The 23,698-nt window shown below is 38.9% G+C and overlaps 1 protein-coding gene across 1 annotated transcript in view; it reads left to right on the forward strand.

Moving 5' to 3' along the window:
• PRKDC (protein kinase, DNA-activated, catalytic subunit) overlaps positions 1 to 23,698 on the forward strand; it is a gene marked incomplete at its 5' end in the record, with an annotated part of 203,039 nt that overhangs the window by 21,069 nt on the left and 158,272 nt on the right. Inside the window, 11 exons of the mRNA XM_081110966.1 lie at positions 6,025 to 6,171; positions 7,920 to 8,084; positions 8,551 to 8,719; positions 9,099 to 9,148; positions 9,757 to 9,882; positions 11,402 to 11,554; positions 13,231 to 13,346; positions 13,680 to 13,839; positions 15,057 to 15,143; positions 15,784 to 15,903; positions 16,345 to 16,504. Of these exons, the coding sequence (XP_080967092.1) occupies positions 6,025 to 6,171; positions 7,920 to 8,084; positions 8,551 to 8,719; positions 9,099 to 9,148; positions 9,757 to 9,882; positions 11,402 to 11,554; positions 13,231 to 13,346; positions 13,680 to 13,839; positions 15,057 to 15,143; positions 15,784 to 15,903; positions 16,345 to 16,504 (1,453 nt within the window). The remainder of the gene's footprint in view (positions 1 to 6,024; positions 6,172 to 7,919; positions 8,085 to 8,550; positions 8,720 to 9,098; positions 9,149 to 9,756; positions 9,883 to 11,401; positions 11,555 to 13,230; positions 13,347 to 13,679; positions 13,840 to 15,056; positions 15,144 to 15,783; positions 15,904 to 16,344; positions 16,505 to 23,698) is intronic.

Below are 23,698 nucleotides of genomic sequence, written 5' to 3' on the forward strand. Positions count from 1 at the left end.
AGTTCCCTCAGTTTTTGTTTGAAAGCCTTTATTTCTCCTTCATATCTAATGGATAACTTTGTTATATGGCGTATTATTGTCTGGCCATTACCATCTTTTGATATTTTGAATATATTGTTCTGTTCTCTCCTGTAGAGTTTCTGCTGAAAAATCTGATGATAATCTGTTGGTTTTCCCTTTGTAGGTTACTTCCCCCTCCCCCCCACTGCCTTGAAAATTCTTTCTCTATTATGAACCTTTGACAGTTTTAATACTATGTATCTTGGAGAGAAATTCTTTTTGCATTGAGACAATTAGGTGTTCTGCTGGCTTCTTATGCTTGTGTGTTCGGTTTCTTCCCTAGGCTTGGGAAGGTCTCATCGATAATTTATTTGAATGGGCTCTCTGTTTCATTCTTCATCTCTTTTCCTTCTGGGATACCCAGCATCCTTATGTTGCTCTTCTTAATGGAATCAGACAGTTCTCGTAGAGTTCTTTCATTTTAAAGATATCTTAGTTATCCTCTTCCATCTGAACAATTTCTATCTTCAAGCTCTCTAATTCTTTCTTCCATATGGTCTTCTCTATTTCCAGTGCTTTGTAATACATTCTTCATTTCATTTTAGTTCTTCACTTCCAGAATTTGTTTGGTTCTTTTTCCTAGTTTAAATCTCTTTGTACAGTATGACTTTTGTTCATTTATTTTATTCTTGAGCTCATCAAACTGCCTTTCTGAGTGTTCTTGTATGTCATTGAGTCTCTTTAAGATTGCTATTTTGAATTCTCTTATCATTTAGTTCACTATGACTTTGAGTTGGGTTTCTAGAGAATTTCATTTTTTCTGTGATACCTTGTTATCTTGGTTGTTCATGGTACTTGATGGTTTCTTCTGCCAGTGCATTAGAATAGTGAACACGTAGTTAGGTACTGTTTTAATTTTAACAATTCAACACGTTGATAATAAAGGTCTTTCTTTAGTTTTTCAGTAGAGGGTGCAATAGTGCAAGTTTTTGTTTTCTGTAACATGAGCTGCTTGTGCCTCTCAGGTCACAGTAGGTGGGGACATTGCTATGGTTGTGGGAGTCGCTGCCTGGGTGACTGGTGTGGGTGCCCTCGCCGTATTCAGGTTGCCTGTGTCTCAGGGCACCACCATCATTGGGGGGAGGTGGCAGATGAGAGGAGACCCCGTTCATTAGCTAATCAGGCTGCTACCTGGCTCCTTGTGGCAGCTGGCACTGCTGCACTGTGTGTGGGAGGCTGGAGATGTGTCTGCTGCTGCTACCAGTCTTTCTGGTGGTGAGAGCACCTCTGTGCTTGGGGGAGGGAGCCGGATTCTTGGTGCTGACACTGCTGCTGCCTCTCCTCTATCGTAGTCTGTGTTGTGAGAGGTCATACCCTGTCTCCTCCACTGCTATTCTGTTCACTGCGGCCACAGGCTTAACCATGGTGGCCAGGGAAGAGCAGGTATAGGTACTGTCTCTGTTCTACCCGCCCAGCCTGCCTCCCGTACATCTTATAATATGCCCACCTTCTAATGTATTAATGTGCTGATCTCTTAGGTATTCTAATGTGTTGAGCAGAGGAATGTTTGTTGGATTATAGGTGTTTGACTAGTTGTAGATTTAAGGAGAGATACAAAGAGGCAGCCATACACTGCCGTGATGCTTGCCTTTTCATTTGCCTAACAGTATCTTTCAATGAGCAGAAGTTTTAGAAGTTCGATGAAGTACATTTTACCAATTTTCCAACTAGTTCCTCCTTTCTATATCCTATGTAGAAAATATTTGTTTATTCCATGAGTGCAGAGATTTTCTTTTATTTTTCTTCAAGATGCTTTGCAGTTTATAGTTTTTAGCGTTTACACTTAGGTCTGTAATCTATTTTGAATTACTTTTGTGTATAGTGTTAAGTAAGGGTTGGAGGTATTTTCCCCCCTCACTTTTTTGGTTTGAGCACCACTTGCTGAAAAGTCTCCTTTTTTCTCATTGACTTTCCTTGGTACCTTTGTTAAAAATCAGTAGAGCAAATATGTGTGGGTTTATTTGTGTACTCTCTATTTTGCTCCATTCATCTTTTTGTCTATTTTTATATCACTGCCTCACTGTCTTGATTACTCTGCCTTTATATTAAGCCTTGAAATAAAGTAGTGGATATCCTCCAACTTAATTTTTTCTTTTTTAATATTGTCTTGACTACTATATGTCCTGCATTTAAAAATTTTAAACATTACCCCTGAAGAATTTTTTTAATCCAATACCTTTTTACACAGTTTTTATGTAAAACATTTTCAGGTTAGTTGCATATAATTAAAAATATATAGAAGAGTACAAAGGAGACTGTTAAAATCTTCTGAAATTTTACCACCAGGGGGAAAAAAAATCACCATTTTTGTGGTGATACTTTTAGACCTTCCCCTCCCTTTCTCTGTCCCTCTCTCCCTCTTATCCCCCTTTTGCTCTCTTCATCCCCACAAGGAAGGAATGAGGAGGGAGGAAGAGACATAAGGAATATTATTTGTAATTTTTATAGCCTTATGATTTTCCATTCTGTTGAATAGGTTTTCCTGATAGGTTTTCCTTTAAGGTCTACATGATTAATTTTTGTTTTTTAGTTCTCACCCGAGGATGTGCTTAGATTGAGGAAGAGAGAGAGAGAGAGAGAGAGAGAGGGAGAGAAGGGGAGGGAAACATCGATGTGAGAAACATCTATTGGTTGCCTTCCGTAAGTGCTTGAACATGTAACCCAGTGTGTGCCCTGACCAGGTATTGAACAGGCAACTCTTTGGTGCAAAGGATGACGCTCAACCAACTGAGCCACTCTGGTTGATTAATTTTTAATGGCAACATAGTTGTTATATATCACTAGAGGCCCGATGCATGAAATTGGTGTAAGGGTAGGCCTTCACAGCCACAGCAGCTGCCTGGGTCCATCCCTCGCAGCTGCAGGCCAGCTGCCTGGAGCCCTCCCTCGTGGCTGCCTCCATCCCGCAGCTGCAGCCCAGGCTTTGTCCAGAAAGACGTTCGGTCTAATTAGCATATTACACTTTTATTATTATAGACTAGAGGCCTGGGGCACGAAATTTGTGCATGGGGGTTGGGGGAGCAGGGGTCCCTCAGCCCGGCTTGCACTCTCTCCAATCTGGGACCCCTCGGGGGATGTCCGACTGCCTCTCGCAATCTGGGACTGCTGGCTCCTACCCGCTCACCTGCCTGCCTCATCGCCCCTAACCGCCTCTGCCTTGCCCCGCACCCGGGATCCAGGATTCCCTCTGGCTGGTCGCAGGCACCCAGGACCCAGGCCGGCTTCACCCGGGCTAGCCACAGCAGCAAGCACTGGCGCCTGGGACCGCGGGGTGGGCAGTTTGTCCCTCTCCCAGGCCACAGGCACAGGTGCAGCCGCTGGCACCTGGGACTGTGAGGTGGGTGGCTTGTCCCTCTCCCGAGCCGCAGTCCCAGCCACTGGCACCCCGGACCGCAGGGCGTGCAGCTTATCCCTCTCCCGGGGTGCAGGTGCAGCCGCTGGCACCTGGGACTGTGAGGAGGGCGGCTTGTCCCTCTCCCGGGCCACAGCCCCAGCTGCTGGTGCCTGAGACCGCAGGGCATGCAGCTTGTCCCTCTCCCGGGCCTCAGGCGCAGGTGCAGCCGCTGGCTCCCGAGACTGCTGGGTGGGTGGCTTGTCCCTCTCCTGGGCCGCAGCCTGGCTGGTCCCCATTCTTCTCTCGAGAGCTCATTTGTGTCTGGCTGGTCCCCACTCCTCTCTCCCCAGTGTTGAGTGTCTGAGCAGTTACAATGTGATGGTGTGACAATGTGAAGGTGTGACGACCACTTGCATATTATCTCTATTATATAGGATTACATATATGAGCCAAAATATTTTTACCTATTCTCTACTATTTGATAATTATTTCAAAGTTTTTGCTACTATAAATAAAACTTTTGGATAAAAATGCATAAGAAGTATGTTTGTTGAAAGTACAAAAAAATTAGAAAAATTTAAAATTCATAAACATAATATATTCATAAAATGAAAAAGGGTTTTTTATTGGCACATCATGCTTTTATATTTTATTTTTTTAAATTAAATCTTCGTTGTTGGAAATATTACATGTGTCCCTTTTTCCCTCCATTGACCTCTTCTAGCCCACCCTCTGCCCCAGGCCTTTACTGCCCCATTGTCTGTGTCCATGGGTTATGCATATATGCATACAAGTTCTTTGGTTGATCTCTTCCCACCCACCCCCGCCTTCCTTCTGAGATTCCGCATTCTGTTTTATGTTTCTATGTCTCGATCTATTTTGTTCATCAGTTTATTTTGTTCATTAGATTCCACATATGAGTGAGATCATGTGATACTTTATTCAGTTATTAAGTAAGATGGTATTTGGCCCTAGCTGGTTTGGCTCAGTGGGTAGAGTGTCATCCTGCGGATTCCGGTCAAGGGTTGTGGGCTTGATCCCCACTAGGGGGCGTGCAGGAGGCATCCGATCGGTGAATCTCTCATCATTGATGTTTCTATCTCTCTCTCCCTCTCCCTTCCTCTCCGAAATCAATAAAAATATATTTGAAAAACAAAAGGTGGTATTTGTTTACTTTTTGAGGAACATATTCATGATATGTTTATGGAAAAAGAAATTAAGAAGCAGTATATGTGCTATACCTTTCTTCTAAAATAAGTAGGGAGTAAAGTGCCTGGAAGGACATATGCTAAGACCTGTGGGACTTTGTGTGAGATTGGGGCATGGAAATGAAAGGTGGATATCCTTTTTCTGCCTTTGATAGTTGTCTAGAGTCTTTTCATTCTTGTCTTGGAAGTCTGTGCTGGAATTAGAATGCTTTTTCTAACACTATGGTCTTGCATTTAGGCTGTTGTCAGTTTGGTAGATAGTGATGTACTTGCTTCTCAAAGTACGTTTTTCTTTTGCCTCGCCTAACTTATTTAAGCCTTAGTTTGTTTAAAAACTGTATAAAATGACCAGGGCTAGGCTGGGCAGGAGCTTGCAACCAAGGTACGTGCCCTTGACCGGAATCAAACCTGGGACTCTGATCCACAGGCTGATGCTCTATCCACTGAACCAAACCGGCTAAGGCAAAAAATACATATTTTTTATTGATTTCAAGAGAGGAAGGGAGAGGGAGAGAGAGGTAGAAACATCAGTGATGAGAATCATTACTAGTAATCGGCTGCCTCCTGTACACCCCACACTGGGGATCGAGCCCATAACCTGGGCATGTGCCCTGACTGAGAATTGAACCCATGACCTCCTGGTTCATAAATCAGTGCTCAAACAATGAGCCACGCCAGCGGGCATGAAGATACTTTTCCATTGGTTTTTAGAGAGAGTGGAAGAGAGAAGGAAAGACAGAGAGAAATATTGATGTGAGAGAAACACATTGATTGGTTGTCTCCTGTACAAGCCCTAACCAGGGCCCCAGGCTGAGGAGGAGCCTGCAACTGAGGTATGTGCCCTTGACTGGAATCGAACCCGGGACCCTTCGGGCCGCTGACCGATGCTCTGTCCACTCAGCCAAACCGGCTAGGGCTTATTTTTTTGGAAAAATGAGATGCCTTGTCTTTCTGATTATTAGTTCTGAACTTCATTTTGAGTTGCTAATGTGGCTCCCAGTCGGTTGCTGATTTCTGAACTTGCTGGCCATTGGGCGTGCACAACTCTGTGTCGATTGTCCTGTGTGCCACAGATGAGCTCTAAACATGATTTCTGCTTCATCAGAAAGCCTTAATTCAAAACCTTTTTTTCTTTTGTATATAGGTCTTCCAGCATTTCTTTGGTCTCTTTCAGTTCCATTCTCTAGGAAAAATACATCACATATAATAAAGCCTTGTTTAAGGGAGTGTCTTTTCTGAACTTGATGGAGATTAAGCAAATTGAATCAGTGATCAGTGATTCTTTATGAGTAAAAGTGATTGTATGGAACTATAAAACACACTAATGATTTCTACTTAACCAAGTCTAGCCTCTCTCATTTGAATAGATTACTTTGTTTTGCCATTTTATATTTTTAAAAAGTAAATATTATGTAATTGCAGGTTTCTTTTCTGGTGGCAAAAGATGCAGAAATGCATAAAAGTAAGCTGCAGTACTTTATGGAACAATTCTATGGAATCATCAGGAACATGGATTCAAACAGCAAGGATTTATCCATTGCGATTCGTGGATATGGACTTTTTGCAGGAGTATGGATCATTAATTTTCTCTTAACATTTTAGTTTTATTGGGAGTATTTAAAGAAATATAATTTATTGCATTTTAAAGTATGTCATCCTTGAGATAATTTTGTTGTTTGCTTTACTGTTAACTTAAAAAAAATTTTTTTTATTGATTTTAGAGAGAAAGGGAGAGAGAGAAATAGAAACATCAATGAATTGAGAGAATCACACCTCCTGCACACCTGACACTAGGGATTGAGCCCACAACCTGAATCAAACCATGACTCTCTGGTCCATAGGTCAATGCTCAACCACGGAGCCATGCAGGCCGGGCACTATTAACTTGTTTTTTCAGTGCCTACTATGTACGAAGATTCTGTATGTGTTATCTCAAATCCTCATAACTCCCCTCCAAGCTTTCGGAGTATTATTTCACTTTACAGATGAGAAACAGCCCTAGAGAAATTGGGTAACTTACTAAAGGACATACAGTTGATAATTGACAAAACCAAGACATAAATTTAGGTGTGAAGACTAGAAACAGCATGTGTTTCCACTGTGCTATGCTGCCTCTTATTTATGACGTAAAATTGTAGTTGATGGTACTCAACATTTTAGAAATAGAAATTCTAATGACAGAAGGAGCTATATATAAGAATAATGAGAATAGCCATAGTTATTTCCCTCTTAGTGGATCTCTGTGACTTCTCTTTTATGGAGAAAATCACTTTCTACCTCTCTTTCTACAGATTAATCTTCAGTGTCTACTCCCTTGTTTCAGAGAACAAGAGGTCCTCTTTCAGCCTTCCACTATCACTATTCATTTCATCCTGATACTTTCTCATTTGCTTCCATTTGTCTCTGTTAGCTCCTTTAAAATTCTTAGGGCAGAAGAAACAATATATAAGACGCCTCAGTGGTAAATGAGAGCATGGAATTTTGAACTGAACTTCATACACTGTGGTCTAACCAACTTCAACTTGTTCAATGTAGTTAGATGTGTTCACAGTGTAACTAGAGCATGATAGACAAGGAAGGCAGGAGAGAGGGCTCTAAAGGAGAAACTAGTCAGATCCTTAAGGAGGCTGGGCTAGATCTGAAGGCTAAAGAAGCCTTTGGAAAATCTGAAGCTGGGTAGTAGCATTATCAGATCTGTGAGTTATAAAGATGGCTTACAGTGTTCGGTGTGGAGTAGTTGTGTATTCCAAATTTGAATGTAGTTGTTAGTCTCTTCTGGGTGACTTGCCTCATGGGGACTGGGACTGCATCTTTTTTGTCTTTGATACCTACTATCGAAACAGTGTCTAGAACAGTGATGGCGAACCTATGACACGCATGTCAGAGGTGACACGCGAACTCATTTTTTTGATTGATTTTTCTTTGTTAAATGGCATTTAAATATATAAAATAAATATCAAAAATATAAATCTTTGTTTTACTATGGTTGCAAATATCAAAAAATTTCTATATGTGACACGGCACCAGAGTTAAGTTAGGGTTTTTCAAAATGCTGACACACCGAGCTCAAAAGGTTCGCCATCACTGGTCTAGAATATAGTTGAAAATCTAGATGCTTTGTGTATGAAAACTTATTTAGAATGTATTTACAGATTATTTAAAACATTTTTGTAAGATATACTGTATTTTATATCTCTATTCTCCATTAAAAAGCTTTTTAATATTTAGTTTATAATCATGGTGTAATAAGACACCTTAAATATCATTATTTTGATATTGATAAGATTGATAAAGATTTCTATTTACCTTTCCTAAAGCCTTGCAAGGTCATAAATGCAAAAGATGTTGACTTCATGTATGTAGAGCTCATTCAACGCTGCAAACAGCTGTTCCTCACCCAGATGGACACTATTGAGGACCACATTTACCAGATGCCAAGCTTCCTCCAGTCTATTGCAAGTGTCTTGCTTTACCTGGATACAGTAAGTGGAATAATTACTTAAACTGAGCATAACTTATTTAATCTCAGTTCTTCAATAACTTGATGGAATTGTATGAACAGTATGCACTCAGTATAGGCCCCATTATGATCAGGGTGACATTTTTAATTAGTATTTTGTGTCAGTGGAATTATAGTCATGAAACTTGACTTTTTGTTACCCACAGCAGGAAAAATTATTTGTTATTCTTTCTGCCTTTCTAAAGGTTAATTAAGATCGCTGCTTGGGATAGAATTTCATTTTAAGTATCATTCAGACAGTTTTTCTCTGATTTTTAAAAATGTATACACAATAATAAATGTTAAATTTATTAGTAGATGTAGATAACAAACCAGGTTTTTTATTGATCTAATAGTGTCTAATGGGTTGTAATTAATTTGAATATTTGTGTTATTCCCATATTTATTCATTTCCTTCCCTAACTTAGTTTGCTCTCTGTTTCTAATAGGTCCCTGAGGTGTATACTTCAGTTCTGGAACATCTCATGGTGGTACAGATAGACAGTTTCCCACAGTATAGTCCAAAAATGCAGTTGGTATGTTGTAAAGCCATAGTGAAAGTTTTCCTAGCCTTAGCAGAAAAAGGACCAGTTCTCTGGAATTGCATTAATACTGTGGGTAAGTTTGGAATTCACTTTTGTTTTCATAATGAATAATGAACACTTAACATGGTTTATGATATAGATGAAGAACATCAGGTCGCCAAATTCTTTTGTATCTTTTGATGTCTTTTGGAGAACTCCATATATTTTGGTGGACCAAAATCTCTTTTTTCTGTGCTTTTTTTGAATCTTTATTTTTCTCTTCCTTGTGCTTCTGAATCTGAATAGTACAGATTTAACAAACTCTAAGTTTGTTAAATTAAAGATTTTAACAAACTTAGAGAAAAAAATTGAGAAGTAAAGTTATGTTAATAAAAAGAATGACTATCATTTTTGTTGTTTGGTTGTATTTTTCATTGTTTACTTCATTTTTGTTTTTGTTTTCTTTTTTTCAGTGCATCAGAGTTTAATCAGAATATGTTCTAAAGCAGTGATCCTTCAAAAGGTAAATTCTGAATCTAATGTTTTGAAAATTAGAACTTTGTCTCGAAAGTTAGAAATGTTTCTGGACTTTGTAGTCTGTAATATATAAAAGTGGCCTTTTTAGTTATTAGCCATACTGTACAATTTGGAAAGTTAGGATTAAAAGCTCTATATTTTTTTCAGGCGAATAAACTCCTAAGTTATGAAATATCCTTAAACGTATTTACTGTTATATACAACTGTTTACAAATAGGGAATGTTTTTTTCTCTTGAAATTTTAGGACAAAATACTTAGGTGTATTCTGGAACACATCTTACTTAACTTGAAGTTACAGGATGAGATGAGAGATAGGCCTGTATAAGAAAGTGAGGTAAATGCCTTATAACACATCCCATGGATATTGTTTTTGAAATATTAGCACATCACTTTTTTAGTCCCAGTGAAAAGAATCCTGTTTTCAGCTTGCCTTTTTATTATGCTTTCATAATGTATTATCTTCTTCAATCATACTATAGTCTCCTACTGGTAGCTGATTTAGCTTAGAAAATTATGAAAATCAGGAAGTTCTGGCAGCAATGCTTACTTTGTGACTTCATTAGTAAATATTGGTGTGATGTCTTCCTGTCCAGGGTGCTGAGTCTGAATTGGAAGACCATCGTGCATCAGGGGAAGTTAGAACTGGCAAATGGAAAGTACCCACATACAAAGACTATTTGGATCTTTTTAGAAATCTTCTGAGCTGTGACCAGATAATGGTAAAAATGGCAACTTTAAAGTCATAAAATACCCTTGTTCCTCTGTATTATGTGCATAGTTTATATACTTAAGAATTATTTATTTCAGAATTATATTTTTCCGACTTTTAGTCATTTATTTAGAAAGTACTACAAGTAATAAAAAATCAAAATAGTGTAAGTTAGGATAAAATGAAACTAGAAAAAAGTAAATTAAAAGGAACAAAATTATTGGTCAGTGCAGTGGAAGAATATTTCAGAAAAAAAAAAATGACCAGAAGCTTTTAATCTCTCTGCAAATTAAAGGCCAAAGGAAGAAATGGGCTAGCTACCTTTGCTTCCAGGGTCAAGTAGTAAGAGGATCGAGAGAGGAAAAACCCAATGTGACTATTCCTGCACAGTTTCTCTGGTGAAATAGGGCTCTCCTCTGGAGTTTTGAGTGCCTGGTTAGCCACCACTGCCATTGCCACCATCACCACAGCAGGATTGCCTGGAAGCTGAAGCATTAGAGAATAAGCCGGGCTTTCTTCCTCTAAAAAAAAAAAAAAAAAAAAAAAGGAGCTAAATTACAGAGAACTCATTTAAAATTAATTACTGAGTTCATGTTTTAGCTTTAAGTATTAGTGTAATGTAGTTGATGCTGTTTTTCTTTCTAATAGATCCAACCAAAAATATAATAGAGCTATTCTTTTCTTATTTGTTAAAGATGAAGATAAATCCAGTTGACTTAATAGGTATGAAGGAGATTGGTGCACAGCTATTATTTATATCATCTATGATTAGAGTAATGCCTCCTGCCTGATATGTTTCTAGCAGATGTTTTAAAGCCAGGTTCTGGCCACCATTTTAACAGACTGACAAAGCATTAACAGACTAGAAAAAAACAATTTTTGGCAGTAGATGATTTCTATTCTGTGGCAAATCTCAGGAGTTATTTGTTGTTTTCTTATTGAGGTAAAATAGTAGTGTTAGTAATTTTACCTAAAACATTTTTTTTCTTATATGATGTTAAATAGCCCTATATTTTGAGGTTAAGTTCCATAGAATATTTGACTGAGTCTTTACTCAGTAATTGGCCTATATCTTTGAAATGGTAAAATAGTTTCACTTTTAGAGAAATGATAGATGATGCTTTTAAATCCATTCTGAGGATAGTTATGTATTTATCTAGATACATGTATGTGTGTATGTACATATGGTATGTGTGTATAGTATGCAAGTGTATACACACAAACACACAAATTAATTGGGGGAAATGCTTTGATAAGGATCGGCCTGAATCTTCTTATTTATTACTATGTACCTAGTATTTGCTACATGACTGGATAATAATATTATCTGACCAAAATGATATTGTCCTAATAATTTAGGAAGGTGTCTACAATTTGAGCTTGTAAACTTCCAGATAAGTCTGTTACAGTTTATACAGCATTTTTCATAATACCTAAATATGCATGTACATCTGTATATATTTTAATGCATACTTAGTACTAATTTTGATACTTTTATGGACAAAATTTTGTTTATGATTTTTTTAAAGGATTCTGTTTTAGCAGATGAAGCATTTTTCTTTGTGAATTCCTCCCTTCAAAGACTGAATCGCTTGCTATATGATGAATTTGTAAAATCTGTTTTGAAGATTGTTGACAAATTGGATCTTACACTAAAAAAACAGAATGTTGGAGAACAAGAGGTTAGAATTTTTGTCACTAATAATTTCGCATCGTTTTTATACCAACTCTCTTTGTAGGTCTAGCACATTTGTAGAGTATGTAGAAAATTGGTTTCTTCCACATTAATATATATTGTTGATACTTTTGTAATAGCCTAATGCAGTGGTTGGCAAACTGTGCCTCGCGAGCCACATGCGGCTCTTTGGCCCCTTGAGTGTGGCTCTTCCACAAAATGCCACGTGCGGGTGTGCATGTACAGTGCGATTGAAACTTCGTGGCCCACGCACAGAAGTCGGTATTATGTGGAAGAGCCACACTCAAGGGGCCAAAGAGCTGCATGTGGCTCGCGAGCCGCAGTTTTCTATCTGATAGACGAAACAAGTATACAAGACAAGTGTGGATGGGAGAGTTGGAAGGGGTCGACCTCAGCGAACATACCTCAATCAGATTGAGGACGTTTTTAGCAAAAGGCCAGCTTAGGAGTACCCTAATTAAGTTAATAATAATGTACCTACCTATATAGTTTAAGTTTAAAAAATTTGGCTCTCAAAAGAAATTTCAGTCGTTGTACTGTTGATATTTGGCTCTGTTGACTAATGAATTTGCTGACCACTGGCCTAATGTGTAGCAAATGTTATCACTAGGTTTTTCAAAAGTAAGTAATTTATGTGTTTAATATGTTAAAAGAATTTTTGTGTGAAAAGTTGTGTACTTGGCCTCTTTTATTATTTGTTCCTTAGCAATAGTAAAACGTCAAGTCCTATTTTGTGCAGAGGTGACTTTGCAGTAGGATAAGGAAACATGGTATTCCTCTTCTTTATAGCTAAGGAAACTCCCAATTCAGGTGCACAGTATTAAATGTGTTCTTAAGATAGTAGAATATAGACCATAGTCAGGAAAGGACTATTGTCTGTACCCAGTTTTCATGGCTTTAGACTGCTAGCTGGGAGTTGCTCTGCTCTTACTTGAGGAGTTTTAGCAACAAAACACTGTGGTGGGCCCAGTGATTTTTTTTTAAACTAGATTATGCTTGTCAGAGTTAGTGCATATGTGTGATGCTGCAAAGTTAGGTAAGAGATAACGGGGGGGATATGCAGAGGATAATAAAACAGAAAAGGCCATTTGTCGCAATGACTTAATAGTGCTTGTAATGTTGAAATTTTTATGCTGGTTGATGGGAACACCAGTGTGTGTTTTATTGCTTTTTGTGCTTTGGTATGTATGAAATAACTTTAGCCTGAATTTGATAACACAAGTTCAGTGTGTAACTTAATAGTCAGTTACTATTACTTAATACTGTTAATTATTCCTGTTTCTTAGTTTGAAACTTCCAAGTCCATTATTATTGATGCTTTCTATGAACTTTAAGTTTGGAAATTCTACCTCTGTCATGGCATCATTGCTAGCTCCTTTAACAAATGATACTCCTTCCTTTGTATTTTTGTAGCCATATCAATTTTTTATCACTTTATTTTACCACTTCCCATATATCCTTTTAAAAGAAAAGATTTAGTGTTTTCTGTGAGTTCCATCATTTTTCTCAAATTGTAAGCTTTGAGGACTCATCTGTACTTTTCTCACTTTTGCTTTCCTTCCTTATAACATCAGACCTTGGCTGTGAAGTCAGTTGGTCAGTTATATGTTGAATGAATGTGTGATTGACTGGTATAATGTTTGTTTTGGTACAATTTTTAAGGATGAAAATGAACCCACTGGTGTTTGGGTGATCCCGACTTCAGATCCAGCTGCTAATTTGTATCCTGCTAAACCTAAAGATTTTTCAGCTTTCATTAACCTGGTGGAATTTTGCAGGTATTTTTTTTTAAAAAAATTCTGATTATTAAGAGAGAAAATTGTTAGTCATTGGCTATAATATAGGAAAAATTATTATATAGCTATAAGAAGTAAAATAGCAAAAGACTTAAAAATCTAAATTGCTTCTATGAATTGTTAAAATATTTTAAATGTACTATTATTTTTATATTTAAAAGATCCTCAAGTAGGAAACAAAAAGGATTTTAGATATACCTAAAAATATTATATAATGGAATCGTAGACCTTTTAATTATGTGCCTTATAATTTCAAAGCGGAATAAAAATAGTATGATAAAAATTTCTAATTAAGCTTTTAATTTGTTTTTATAGAGAGATTCTTCCTGAGAAACATGTAGAATTTTTTGAGCCCTGGTTATACTCATTTGCATATGAATTAATATGTCAGTGTATACGGTTGCCACTCATTAGTGGTTTCTACAAATTGCTTTCTATTGCTGTGAGTAATGCCAAGAAAATAAAATATTTTGAGGTAAGTGTTTTTGCAGGACATTGAATATACCTGTTGTTGTTTTTTTAGATTGCATGTGTCTGTATAAATATTATAAAAATAAGAGATTGTAGCATATTGCACTTTAAAGTCTAATTTTATTATCTGTATTTTTAGAAACTGATAATTTGAGTGGCAATTGGATGACACTTAAAAAAGTTAACTAGTAGCATTTTCTGTTCTGATTTACAAGCACCTGGCTAATTGTGTTAGATTAACAGAGGTTCTTTTTATGAAGATTTTTAAATTTTATTTTAATATTTTGTGGGGTTTTTATTGTTTGTTTTTTAAAGAGAAATGAAGAGAGAGACAGAAAAATAAAACACACCGATGTGAGAGAGAAACATCAATTGGTTGTTTCCCGCACACACCCCGACTGGGGATTGAACCCGCAACCTGAGCATGTACCCTGACCGGGAATCAGTGACCTTTTGGGCAGGCACTTAACCAATTGAGCCACACGGGCTAGGGCATAACAGAGGTTCTTCTTTTTTTTTTATAGTATATTTTTATAGATTTCAGAGAGGAAGGGAGAGGGAAAGAGAGATAGAAACATCAGTGATGAGAGAGAATCATTGATCAGCTGCCTCCTGCACACTTCCTGGGCTGGGAATCGAGCCCAAAGTCCAGGCATGTGCCCTGATCTGGAATCAAACTGTGAGCTCCAGATTCATAGGTCGATGCTCAACCTCCAAGCCACACCAGCGGGGCCATAACAGAGGTTCTTAAAGTGTGGGCCTACGCCAGCAGCCCAGTATTTCTTGGGACATCTCATGCCCTCTCCAGGCTTATGGGAAACTCGCGGGCAGCGCTCAGCAGTTTGTGCTAACAGGCCACTCAGGTGGCCACTCAAGTGGTTAGTGAAGTTTGAGCATAATTGGATTAGTGCACCTAAGGCTTAAGTCATTCCTGAGTATTCTGACTGGTTAATTATAGGATGAGCAGGTCTCATTGCTCATAAGTGTATGTATTGGAAGATGGGGAAAGGGGAGTGGACTTAGCTAAGCCTGTGGCTCTTGACCAGCCATCCACCTCCCACTCATGCCGTTTCTCACTGGCCTCTGCCTGCTCATCTGCATGAAACGTTGGCAAATGAATATGAGTTCACCTCACAGAAGAAAGGAGGGGGATTACTGGGCTTAGGACACAGAAATATCTGGTTATTTGTCACTGTACTAATTTACTATTTTATTCAACAGGGAGTTGGTCCTAAGAGTCAGAAACAGTCACCTGAGAACCCAGAAAAGTATTCTTGCTTCGCTTTATTTGCAAAATTTGGTAAAGAGGTAATTTTAAAATGATTTATCCAGTGGGTTTTTCAAAAATGGGCTTTTAAAAAATGAATGTATGTTAAAAAAATGTTAGTGTTCACAAATGATCTAATTACTTAAAAATTGGTTTGTTTTATCCAGATCTAGATTAAAGGATTAAGAAACACTAACAGGGCAAACCATTATGCTTCAAAAGTCCCTTGAGTTTTCTTAAAATAATTTGTGTGATGGAAACTCAAAATTAATAGATTCTTTAGCTTTTCCATATAGTGGGATTTAATTACTTCAAATAAACTTTTCCTAGAGGTCAGTCTTTATTTGAAAATGAACATGGCCATGTCAAATAAAGGCTGCATTATCATTTTTCATATTTGAGAATAGGTAACTATTTTTTAGTTGATTTCAAAGCATAGGTGCTATTCAGATTTTTAAAAAAAATCTTTATTGTTGAAAGTATTACATAGCTTCTCCTTTTCCCCCCATTAACTTCTTCTAGCCCCTTCCCACCCCCCCACCTCCCCAGGCCCATATATGCATAGCCTCATTCTCTGTGTCCATGGGTTATGCATATATGATTACAAGTTCATTGGTTAATCTCTTCCCACCCACCCTCCTCTGCCTTCCCTCTGAGGTTTTTCTCTTCTTTCTTTTTTAGGTATCAGTTAAAATGAAGCAATACAAAGATGAACTTTTGGCCTCCTGTTTGACCTTTATTCTATCCCTGCCACATGACATCATTGAACTTGATGTTAGAGCCTACGTTCCCGCATTACAGGTAAATGCATTGTCTTGAGAAAATCAATTTCCTATATGTATGAATTTCTAGAAAACATGGAAATATCTGAAATATGCAGTTTCTGAAATATGAAGGTCTTTTCATAGCAGTCACAGTAGATGCTTGCTAATCAGACACCCTGGTTTAAGTTCTACTTCTGCTACTTAGTAGTTTTGGGACTTGGGACACTTGTCTTGTCCTCTCTGAGCTTCCCTTATAGATGGATGTGTTGAAAGTCTGCAGCATGTCACCAGCCATATAGACTAGTGGTGCTGGGTTTTCTAATAATGACCTGGGATGTACCCACTTACCTCCTGCAGGGTCTTGCATTCTGGCTGTTGAAAAGCTTATTTATTAGAAACCATAATTAATTGGTGGTGTTTTTTTCTTTAAATCTTAAATTACTGCATCTCCGTTTACCATGTTTGTATTAACATATAGATGGCTTTTAAACTGGGCCTGAGCTATCCCCCACTGGCAGAAGCAGGCCTGCGTGCCCTAGAAGAATGGTCAGCTTACATCAGTAAACAAGTGATTCAGCCCTATTATAAGGACATTCTCCCTAGTCTTGATGGGTATTTGAAAACTTCAGCCTTATCAGGTAAGGTTTAAAAGAATTACGTGTATCAAATAAGAGGGCAATGTAATAATTATAATAGAACTACTATTTGTAGTTTTGCAATTTCTGAAATATGAACCCAATGTATTCAAAATATGTTTGATTGGTATTTTTGTAATCTCTCCAATTCATTTCAGTATAATTGGGACATGGGAAATATAACTGAGGCATTAGACTTATTGTTCATTTTATTTACTTATATTCTGCTAAGCTTTATAACATCTTCAAGGGCAAGAACTTATCATAAATACCTTGAACTCCTTATAGTTTTTGGTTCACTGCATTATAAAAAACTAGAGGCCTGATGCACGAAATTCGTGCAAGGGGCTTGGCCCTCACAGCCTAAGCGGCTTGCCTCAGCCCTTGCAGCTGCAGCATCTTGCCTCGGTCCTTGCAGCTGCAGCTTCATCTGGAAGGTTGTTCAGAAGGATGTCGGGAAGGTTGTTCGGCTGTCTGGTCTAATTAGCATATTATGCTTTTATTATAGACTAGAGGCTTGGTGCATGAACTTTGTGCATTGGGGGGGGGTCCCCTCAGCCCAGCCTGCACCCTCTCCAATCTGGGACCCCTTGGGGGATGTCTGACTGCCGGTTTAGGCCCGTCACATCCCTCTCACAATCCTGGACTGATGGCTCCTAAGCGCTCACCTGCCTGCCTGCCTGGTCGCCCCTAACTGCTTCCGCCCCTGCCAGCCTGATCACCCCTCACTGCCTCTGTTTGCTGGCCTGATCGCCCCTAACTGCCCCTGCCACCAGCCTGATTGCCTCTTACTACCCCCCCTGCCTGCCTGGTCACCCCTAACTGCCCCCCCCTGCTGGCCTGGTTGCCCCCTGCTGGCCTGGTCACCCTCAACAGCCCCCCCCCCCCCATGCCAGCCTGGTCGCCCCTCACAGCCCCCCTGCCAGCCTGGTCTCCCCACACAGTCTGCTTGTTCAGTAGTTTGGTTATCCCTCACTAACCCTCCTGCCAGCCTGGTCGCCCCACGCAGCCTGCTTGTTCAGTCCTTTGGTCCCTCACTAACCCCCCTGCCGGCCTGGTTGCCCCATGCAGCCTTATCCCTCCATTGTCTCCCCCACCCCCACCCCACTCTTGCCCTCATCCCCTGGTGTCTGTGTCCATTGGTTATGCTTATCAACTTAAATGTTGTTGGCTTGGAAACATTAAGTGAACGGTGTGTGACAAATTTCATTCACTGTGTCTGGTTTTGTAACACCTCAATATATATGCAGAAGTCATGAAGAGTGATTCACAATTTTGGGAGATATTTCTGTAAATGATAGTAATAAGTATTGCTTAGAGATAAAAAATACAAACTAGTCAATATTATAGCTTACTTAGGCTTATTAAATTCACATTATATAAAGAGCGCTGCTTGTTGAGTAGCTCACTAAAAATTAATGGACTTAGTTAAAAAATTAATACATCTAGTAGCAAATATCTCTGTGGTGTTCTTATTTGCTTTATTGAAATGAAATTATTGTGATTCTTTTAATCAAAGGATTTATCTGTTGGTAAATATGTGTAACTGTAAATAACTAGAAGATAGGGAAAAGTAGAGAGTAGTAAAATTCAATAATAAGAAAATCCAGAATCTTAAAGACAGCCACGATTTTAGTAACATTTTATTTGATCTATCAAACTTCCAGAACTTTTGCATTAATAGTAAAAAGAATTTCCATATACTCTTTACCCAAATTCAGCAATTAAGATTTTTGTCCCATATACATTATTATTGCATGTACTTTCTCTCTGTACATATTGTGTGATGTGTGTGTGTGTGTGTGTGTGTGTGTGTACATGGTTGGGCAAAAGTAAGTTTACAGTTGTTTGTGTGGAAAATAATACAATGATCCTATATAATAAAAATCTAATATGCAAATCGACTGAAAGGTGGAACGACCAGCGGAATGACTGGTTGCTATGATGCACACTGAGCACCAGGGGGCAGATGCTCAATGCAGGAGCTGCCCCCTGGTGGTCAGTGCTCTCACAGGGGGAGCGCCGCTCAGCCAGAAACTGGGCTCACAGCTGGTGAGCGCAGCGGCGGTGGTGGGAGCCTCTCTGGCGTCCACTGTCAGCGGGCAGTAAGGAGCAAGGGGTCCTGGACTGCGAGAGGGATGTCTGACTGCTGGCTTAGGCCCGATCCCCCCGGCAGGCGGACATCCCCCAAGGGGTCCCGGACTGCGAGAGGGCGCAGGCTGGGCTGAGGACCACCCCCCTTCATAAATTTTGTGCACTGGGCCTCTAGTTAATAAATAATAATACAAGAATAAACTCTGTTTCATCCACTCACAATTGTAAACCTACTTTTGCCCCACTTTCTATATATATGTATATACCCTTTTCAAGTTGCAGGCATCATGGATATTTATGTCTGAATGCTGCAATGTATATTTCTTAAGAGCAAGGATATTCTTTTACAAAACCACAGTATCATTATTGAAATCAAGAAAAACAACATGGATATATTAATCTATAGTCTGTATGCAAATTTTTCGTTGTCCCATTAATTTCTTTTACAGCCATATTTATGGTTGTATTTTTTGTGGTCTAGATTTCAATATAGGACCATGCGTTGCATTTATTTGTTATGACTCTTTAGCCTCTTTTAAAGTGGGATAGTTTTCAGTCTTTCTTAGTTCTCATGACATTGACATTTTTTAATATTACAGGCCAGTTATTTTATAGAATGTCTTTTAATGTGGGCTTGCCTGATGTTTCTCATGATGAGGTTCGAGTTATGCCTTTTGGCAGAAGCACTCAGAGCTGATGCTCTGTCCTTCTCACAGCATCCATGGTAGCAATTGGTGCCATTATCAGTCATGTTCATTGTGACCATGTGGTTAGCGAGTGTCTGCTCCATCTTTTCGTAGTTTCAAAGTGACTCTTTTTCCCTTTGTGTGAGTTAGTTGTTTGAGGTCCTCTCCCTCTCCACTTCTTGAAGTCCTAAGGCCTTTAAGCGGTGTAGAGGAAGGTGAGTGTTAGGTTGCAGTGGTGCTTTCAGGGAGCATGAGGAGGGCAGCCCTGAGGGTAGCGTGTGTCGGGTCAGAGCTGGAGCAGGGTGGGGTACACTGATATATTGGGGCAGCTTTTTGGTATATGGGGGTCCAGGCAAGGAGGGTGAGAAAGGTGATAATTTTTACCTATGTTCATATCTACATATGTGTGTGTGTATGTACATGTACATATACACACGGAGATGAATAACTAGAATTGGAGATGAAAGCATGAAGTGTATGTATATGTAACACACACATATAGAACTAGAATTAGTTCTATCCATGGAAAGGGCCTGCTTGGGAGTAGTAATACCTTAATAGTAGTGAGTAAACCTAGTGTCAAGATCATGGCTTCTAAATACCATTTTCCATGAAAAGGAATTAGAATTCCTTGGGGAAATGACTGACAGGGAAAATACAAGCCTAACCTAGAAAATTATATTTTCTGAAACATCCAGAAAGCAAGGAATTGTTCAGGGAATGATGGGAAAATGTCACAGGTAAAATTTGGGATAATTTGGGCATCAAAATAAATCATTTTAGAAAGAGATTATATTCCATTGGCTCAAATAGAAAATATTCAACAAAAAATTGAAAGTCTTATAGTGTTTTTTTTTTCTGTTTCTGTTTAATTACCACATATTTAGCAGTTTAATAACACTTTTCATAAACTTAAAACTTATGTAGGACTGTTTGTGATGATGAAAAATTCTGGAGAGAACTTTTTAGAGAGGAGGAGCAAGATGGCGGCGGTATAGGCAGACGCGTCCCAGATCCTGTCCCGGAACAAATGGAGTGAGCAGCTGAAACTAGTAACATCCACCCCGAATTGGCGAAATTGCTCAGCTGGTGAGACGGTTTGCAGCCGGGAAGAGCAGAACTCCCTTGGAAAGCAGATCCAAGCAACAGCAACCTCCTGAGCACCAACACCCTCTGCTGAGGAACAGCAGCTGTACCTGAAACCTCGCCCCTCCAGCCAGAAGAGCCACCACAGCTGTGAACAGCACCCACCAGAGGAGCTGCTGCCAACTGAAGAGCAGGTGCTACCGCAACCGCCCGAAGAGCAACCACAGACCAAGGAGTCACTGCCACCAAGGGAGCAACCACTGAATGACTCAACGTCTAGATATGTCAGTGAGATCAAACATGGGTAGACAAAGAAACCCCCAAAGGAAAGAGAAGGAGGACTCTCCAGAAAAGCAGCTAAGTAATACAGAGGCATGCAACATGACAGAAAAAGAATTCAGAATAAGGATCCTAGAGTGCATAAACCGGATGGAGGAAAAAATCGACAACCTCTGCAAGAAGCTAGAAGAAACAGATGAAAAAAATCAACAACTTAAGTAAGACCCAAGAAGAAATGAAGAGTGATATAGCTGCAATGAAAAACTCCATTGAAAGTATCAACAGTAGACTAGGAGAAGCGGAGGACCGAATTAGTGAATTAGAAGACAAGGAAGCAAAACACACCCAAACTGAACTGCAATTGGAGAAAAAAATTAAAAGACAGGAGGAGAGCCTAAGGGAGCTTTGGGACAACATGAAACGAAACAACATACGAATAATAGGGGTACCAGAACAACAGAAGGATGAACAAGGATTAGAAAACCTATTAGAAGAAATAATATCAGAAAACTTCCCTGAGGTGGGGAAGAAAAAAGTCACACAAGCCCAGAGAGTCCCAAACAAGGTGAACCCGAAAAGACCCACACCAAGACACATCATAATTACCATGGCAAACGTCCAGGACAAAGAGAGAATCTTACAGGCTGCAAGAGAGAGACGGAAAGTTACATACAAGGGATCTCCCATTAGATTGTCAAATGATTTCTCAACAGAAACACATCAGGCCAGAAAAGAATGGACAGAAATTTACAAAGTGATGCAAAGCAAAGGACTGAATCCAAGAATACTCTATCCAGCAAGGTTATCATTCAAATTTGAAGGGGAAATAAGAAGCTTCACAGACAAAAAAAGGCTAAGGGAGTTTATCACCACCAAGCCAGCAATGCAAGGAATGCTAAAGGGACTGGTATAAAAATAAGAAATAAAAAGCTCAGAAAGAAAACAGCCACACAAAAACAGAAATGGTTACAAACAAGTACCTTTCAATAATAACTTTAAACGTAAACGGACTAAATGCTCCAAACAAAAGACATCGAGTGGCTGAATGGATAAAAAAACATGACCCATACATCTGCTGTCTACAAGAAACCCACCTCATTAGAAGGGACTCACACAGACTGAAAGTGAAAGGATGGAAAAATATCTTTCATGCAAATGGAAAGGAAAAGAAAGCTGGGGTAGCAATACTTATATCAGACAAAATAGACCTCAAAGTGAAGGCCATAACAAGAGATAAGGAAGGCCACTTCATAATACTAAAGGGATCAATACAACAAGAAGATATAACTCTGGTAAACATATATGCACCCAATGCAGGAGCACCCAAATTCATAAAAAAACTCCTGGAAGATATCAAAGGAGAGATCGACAACAATACAATCATAGTAGGGGACTTTAATACACCACTGACAACACTGGATAAGCCCTCTAGACAAATAATCAGCAAAGATACAGCAATCCTAAATGACTCACTAGATCAGATGGACTTAATAGACATCTTCAGAACACTTCACCCCAAAGCCAGGGAATATACATTCTACTCAAATGCTCATAAGACATATTCAAATATAGACCATATATTGGGTCACAAGCAAAGTATCCACAAATTCAAGAAGATAGAAATCATAAAAAGCATCTTCGCAGACCATGATGGCATAATATTAGAAATAAACTACAATAAAAACAACCCAAAATACTCAAACACTTGGAAGCTGAATAGCATGCTATTAAATATTGATTGGGTTACCAATGAAATCAAAGAAGAAATTCGAAACATCCTGGAAACGAATGACAATGAAAACACAACAATCCAAAACCTATGGGACACAATGAAAGCAGTCCTGAGAGGGAAGTTTATAGCTTTACAGGCCTATCTCAAAAAACAAGAAAAAATGGTAGTAAATCAGCTAACTCTACAACTCAAAGAATTAGAAAGAGAGCAACAAGAAAACCCCAGAGTGAGCAGAAGGAAGGAGATAATAAAGATTAGAGCAGAAATAAATGACATAGAGACCAAAAAAACAATACAGAAAATCAATGAAACCAAGAGCTGGTTCTTTGAAAGGATAAACAAGATTGACAAACCTCTAGCCAGGCTCACCAAGAAGCAAAGAGAGAGGACCCAAATAAACAAAATCAGAAACGATAGAGGCGAAATAACAACAGACCCCACAGAAATACAAATGATTGTTAAAAAATACTATGGACAGCTCTACTCCAACAAACTAGACAACCTGGAGGAAATGGACAAATTCCTAGAAAAATACAACATTCCAAAACTCAATCAGGAAGAATCTAAAAATCTCAACAGGCCAATAACTATGGAAGAAATTGAAGCAGTCATCAAAAAGCTTCCAGCAAACAAAAGCCCAGGACCAGACGGCTTCACAGGGGAGTTTTACCAAACATTCAAGGAAGAACTAAAACCTATCCTCCTCAGACTACTACAAAAAATTCAAGAGGAAGGAACACTTCCAAGCTCATTCTATGAAGCCAGCATCACCCTAATACCAAAACCAGGTAAGGACAACACAATGAAAGAGAATTACAGGCCAATATCCCTCATGAACATAGATGCCAAAATCCTCAACAAAATCTTAGCAAATCGGATCCAGCAGTACATCAGAAAGATCATACACCATGACCAAGTAGGATTTATCCCAGGGATGCAAGGATGGTACAATATCCGCAAATCAATAAACGTGATACATCACATAAACAAATTGAAAGAAAAAAACCACATGGTCATATCAATTGATGCAGAAAAAGCATTTGACAAAATTCAACACCCATTTTTGATAAAAACTCTCAGCAAGGTGGGAGTAGAAGGATCATACCTCAACATAATAAAAGCCATATATGACAGGCCCACAGCCAACATCATACTCAATGGACAAAAACTAACACCATTTCCCCTAAGAACAGGAACAAGACAGGGATGCCCCCTCTCACCACTCCTGTTCAACATAGTACTGGAAGTGTTAGCCATTGCAATTCGGCAAGAAGAAGAAATAGAAGGTATCCAAATTGGAAAAGAGGAAGTAAAACTGTC

The sequence above is a fragment of the Myotis nattereri genome (genome assembly GCF_964212035.1).
Source record: "Myotis nattereri genome assembly, chromosome: 17".
NCBI classification, from domain to species: domain Eukaryota; kingdom Metazoa; phylum Chordata; class Mammalia; order Chiroptera; family Vespertilionidae; genus Myotis; species Myotis nattereri.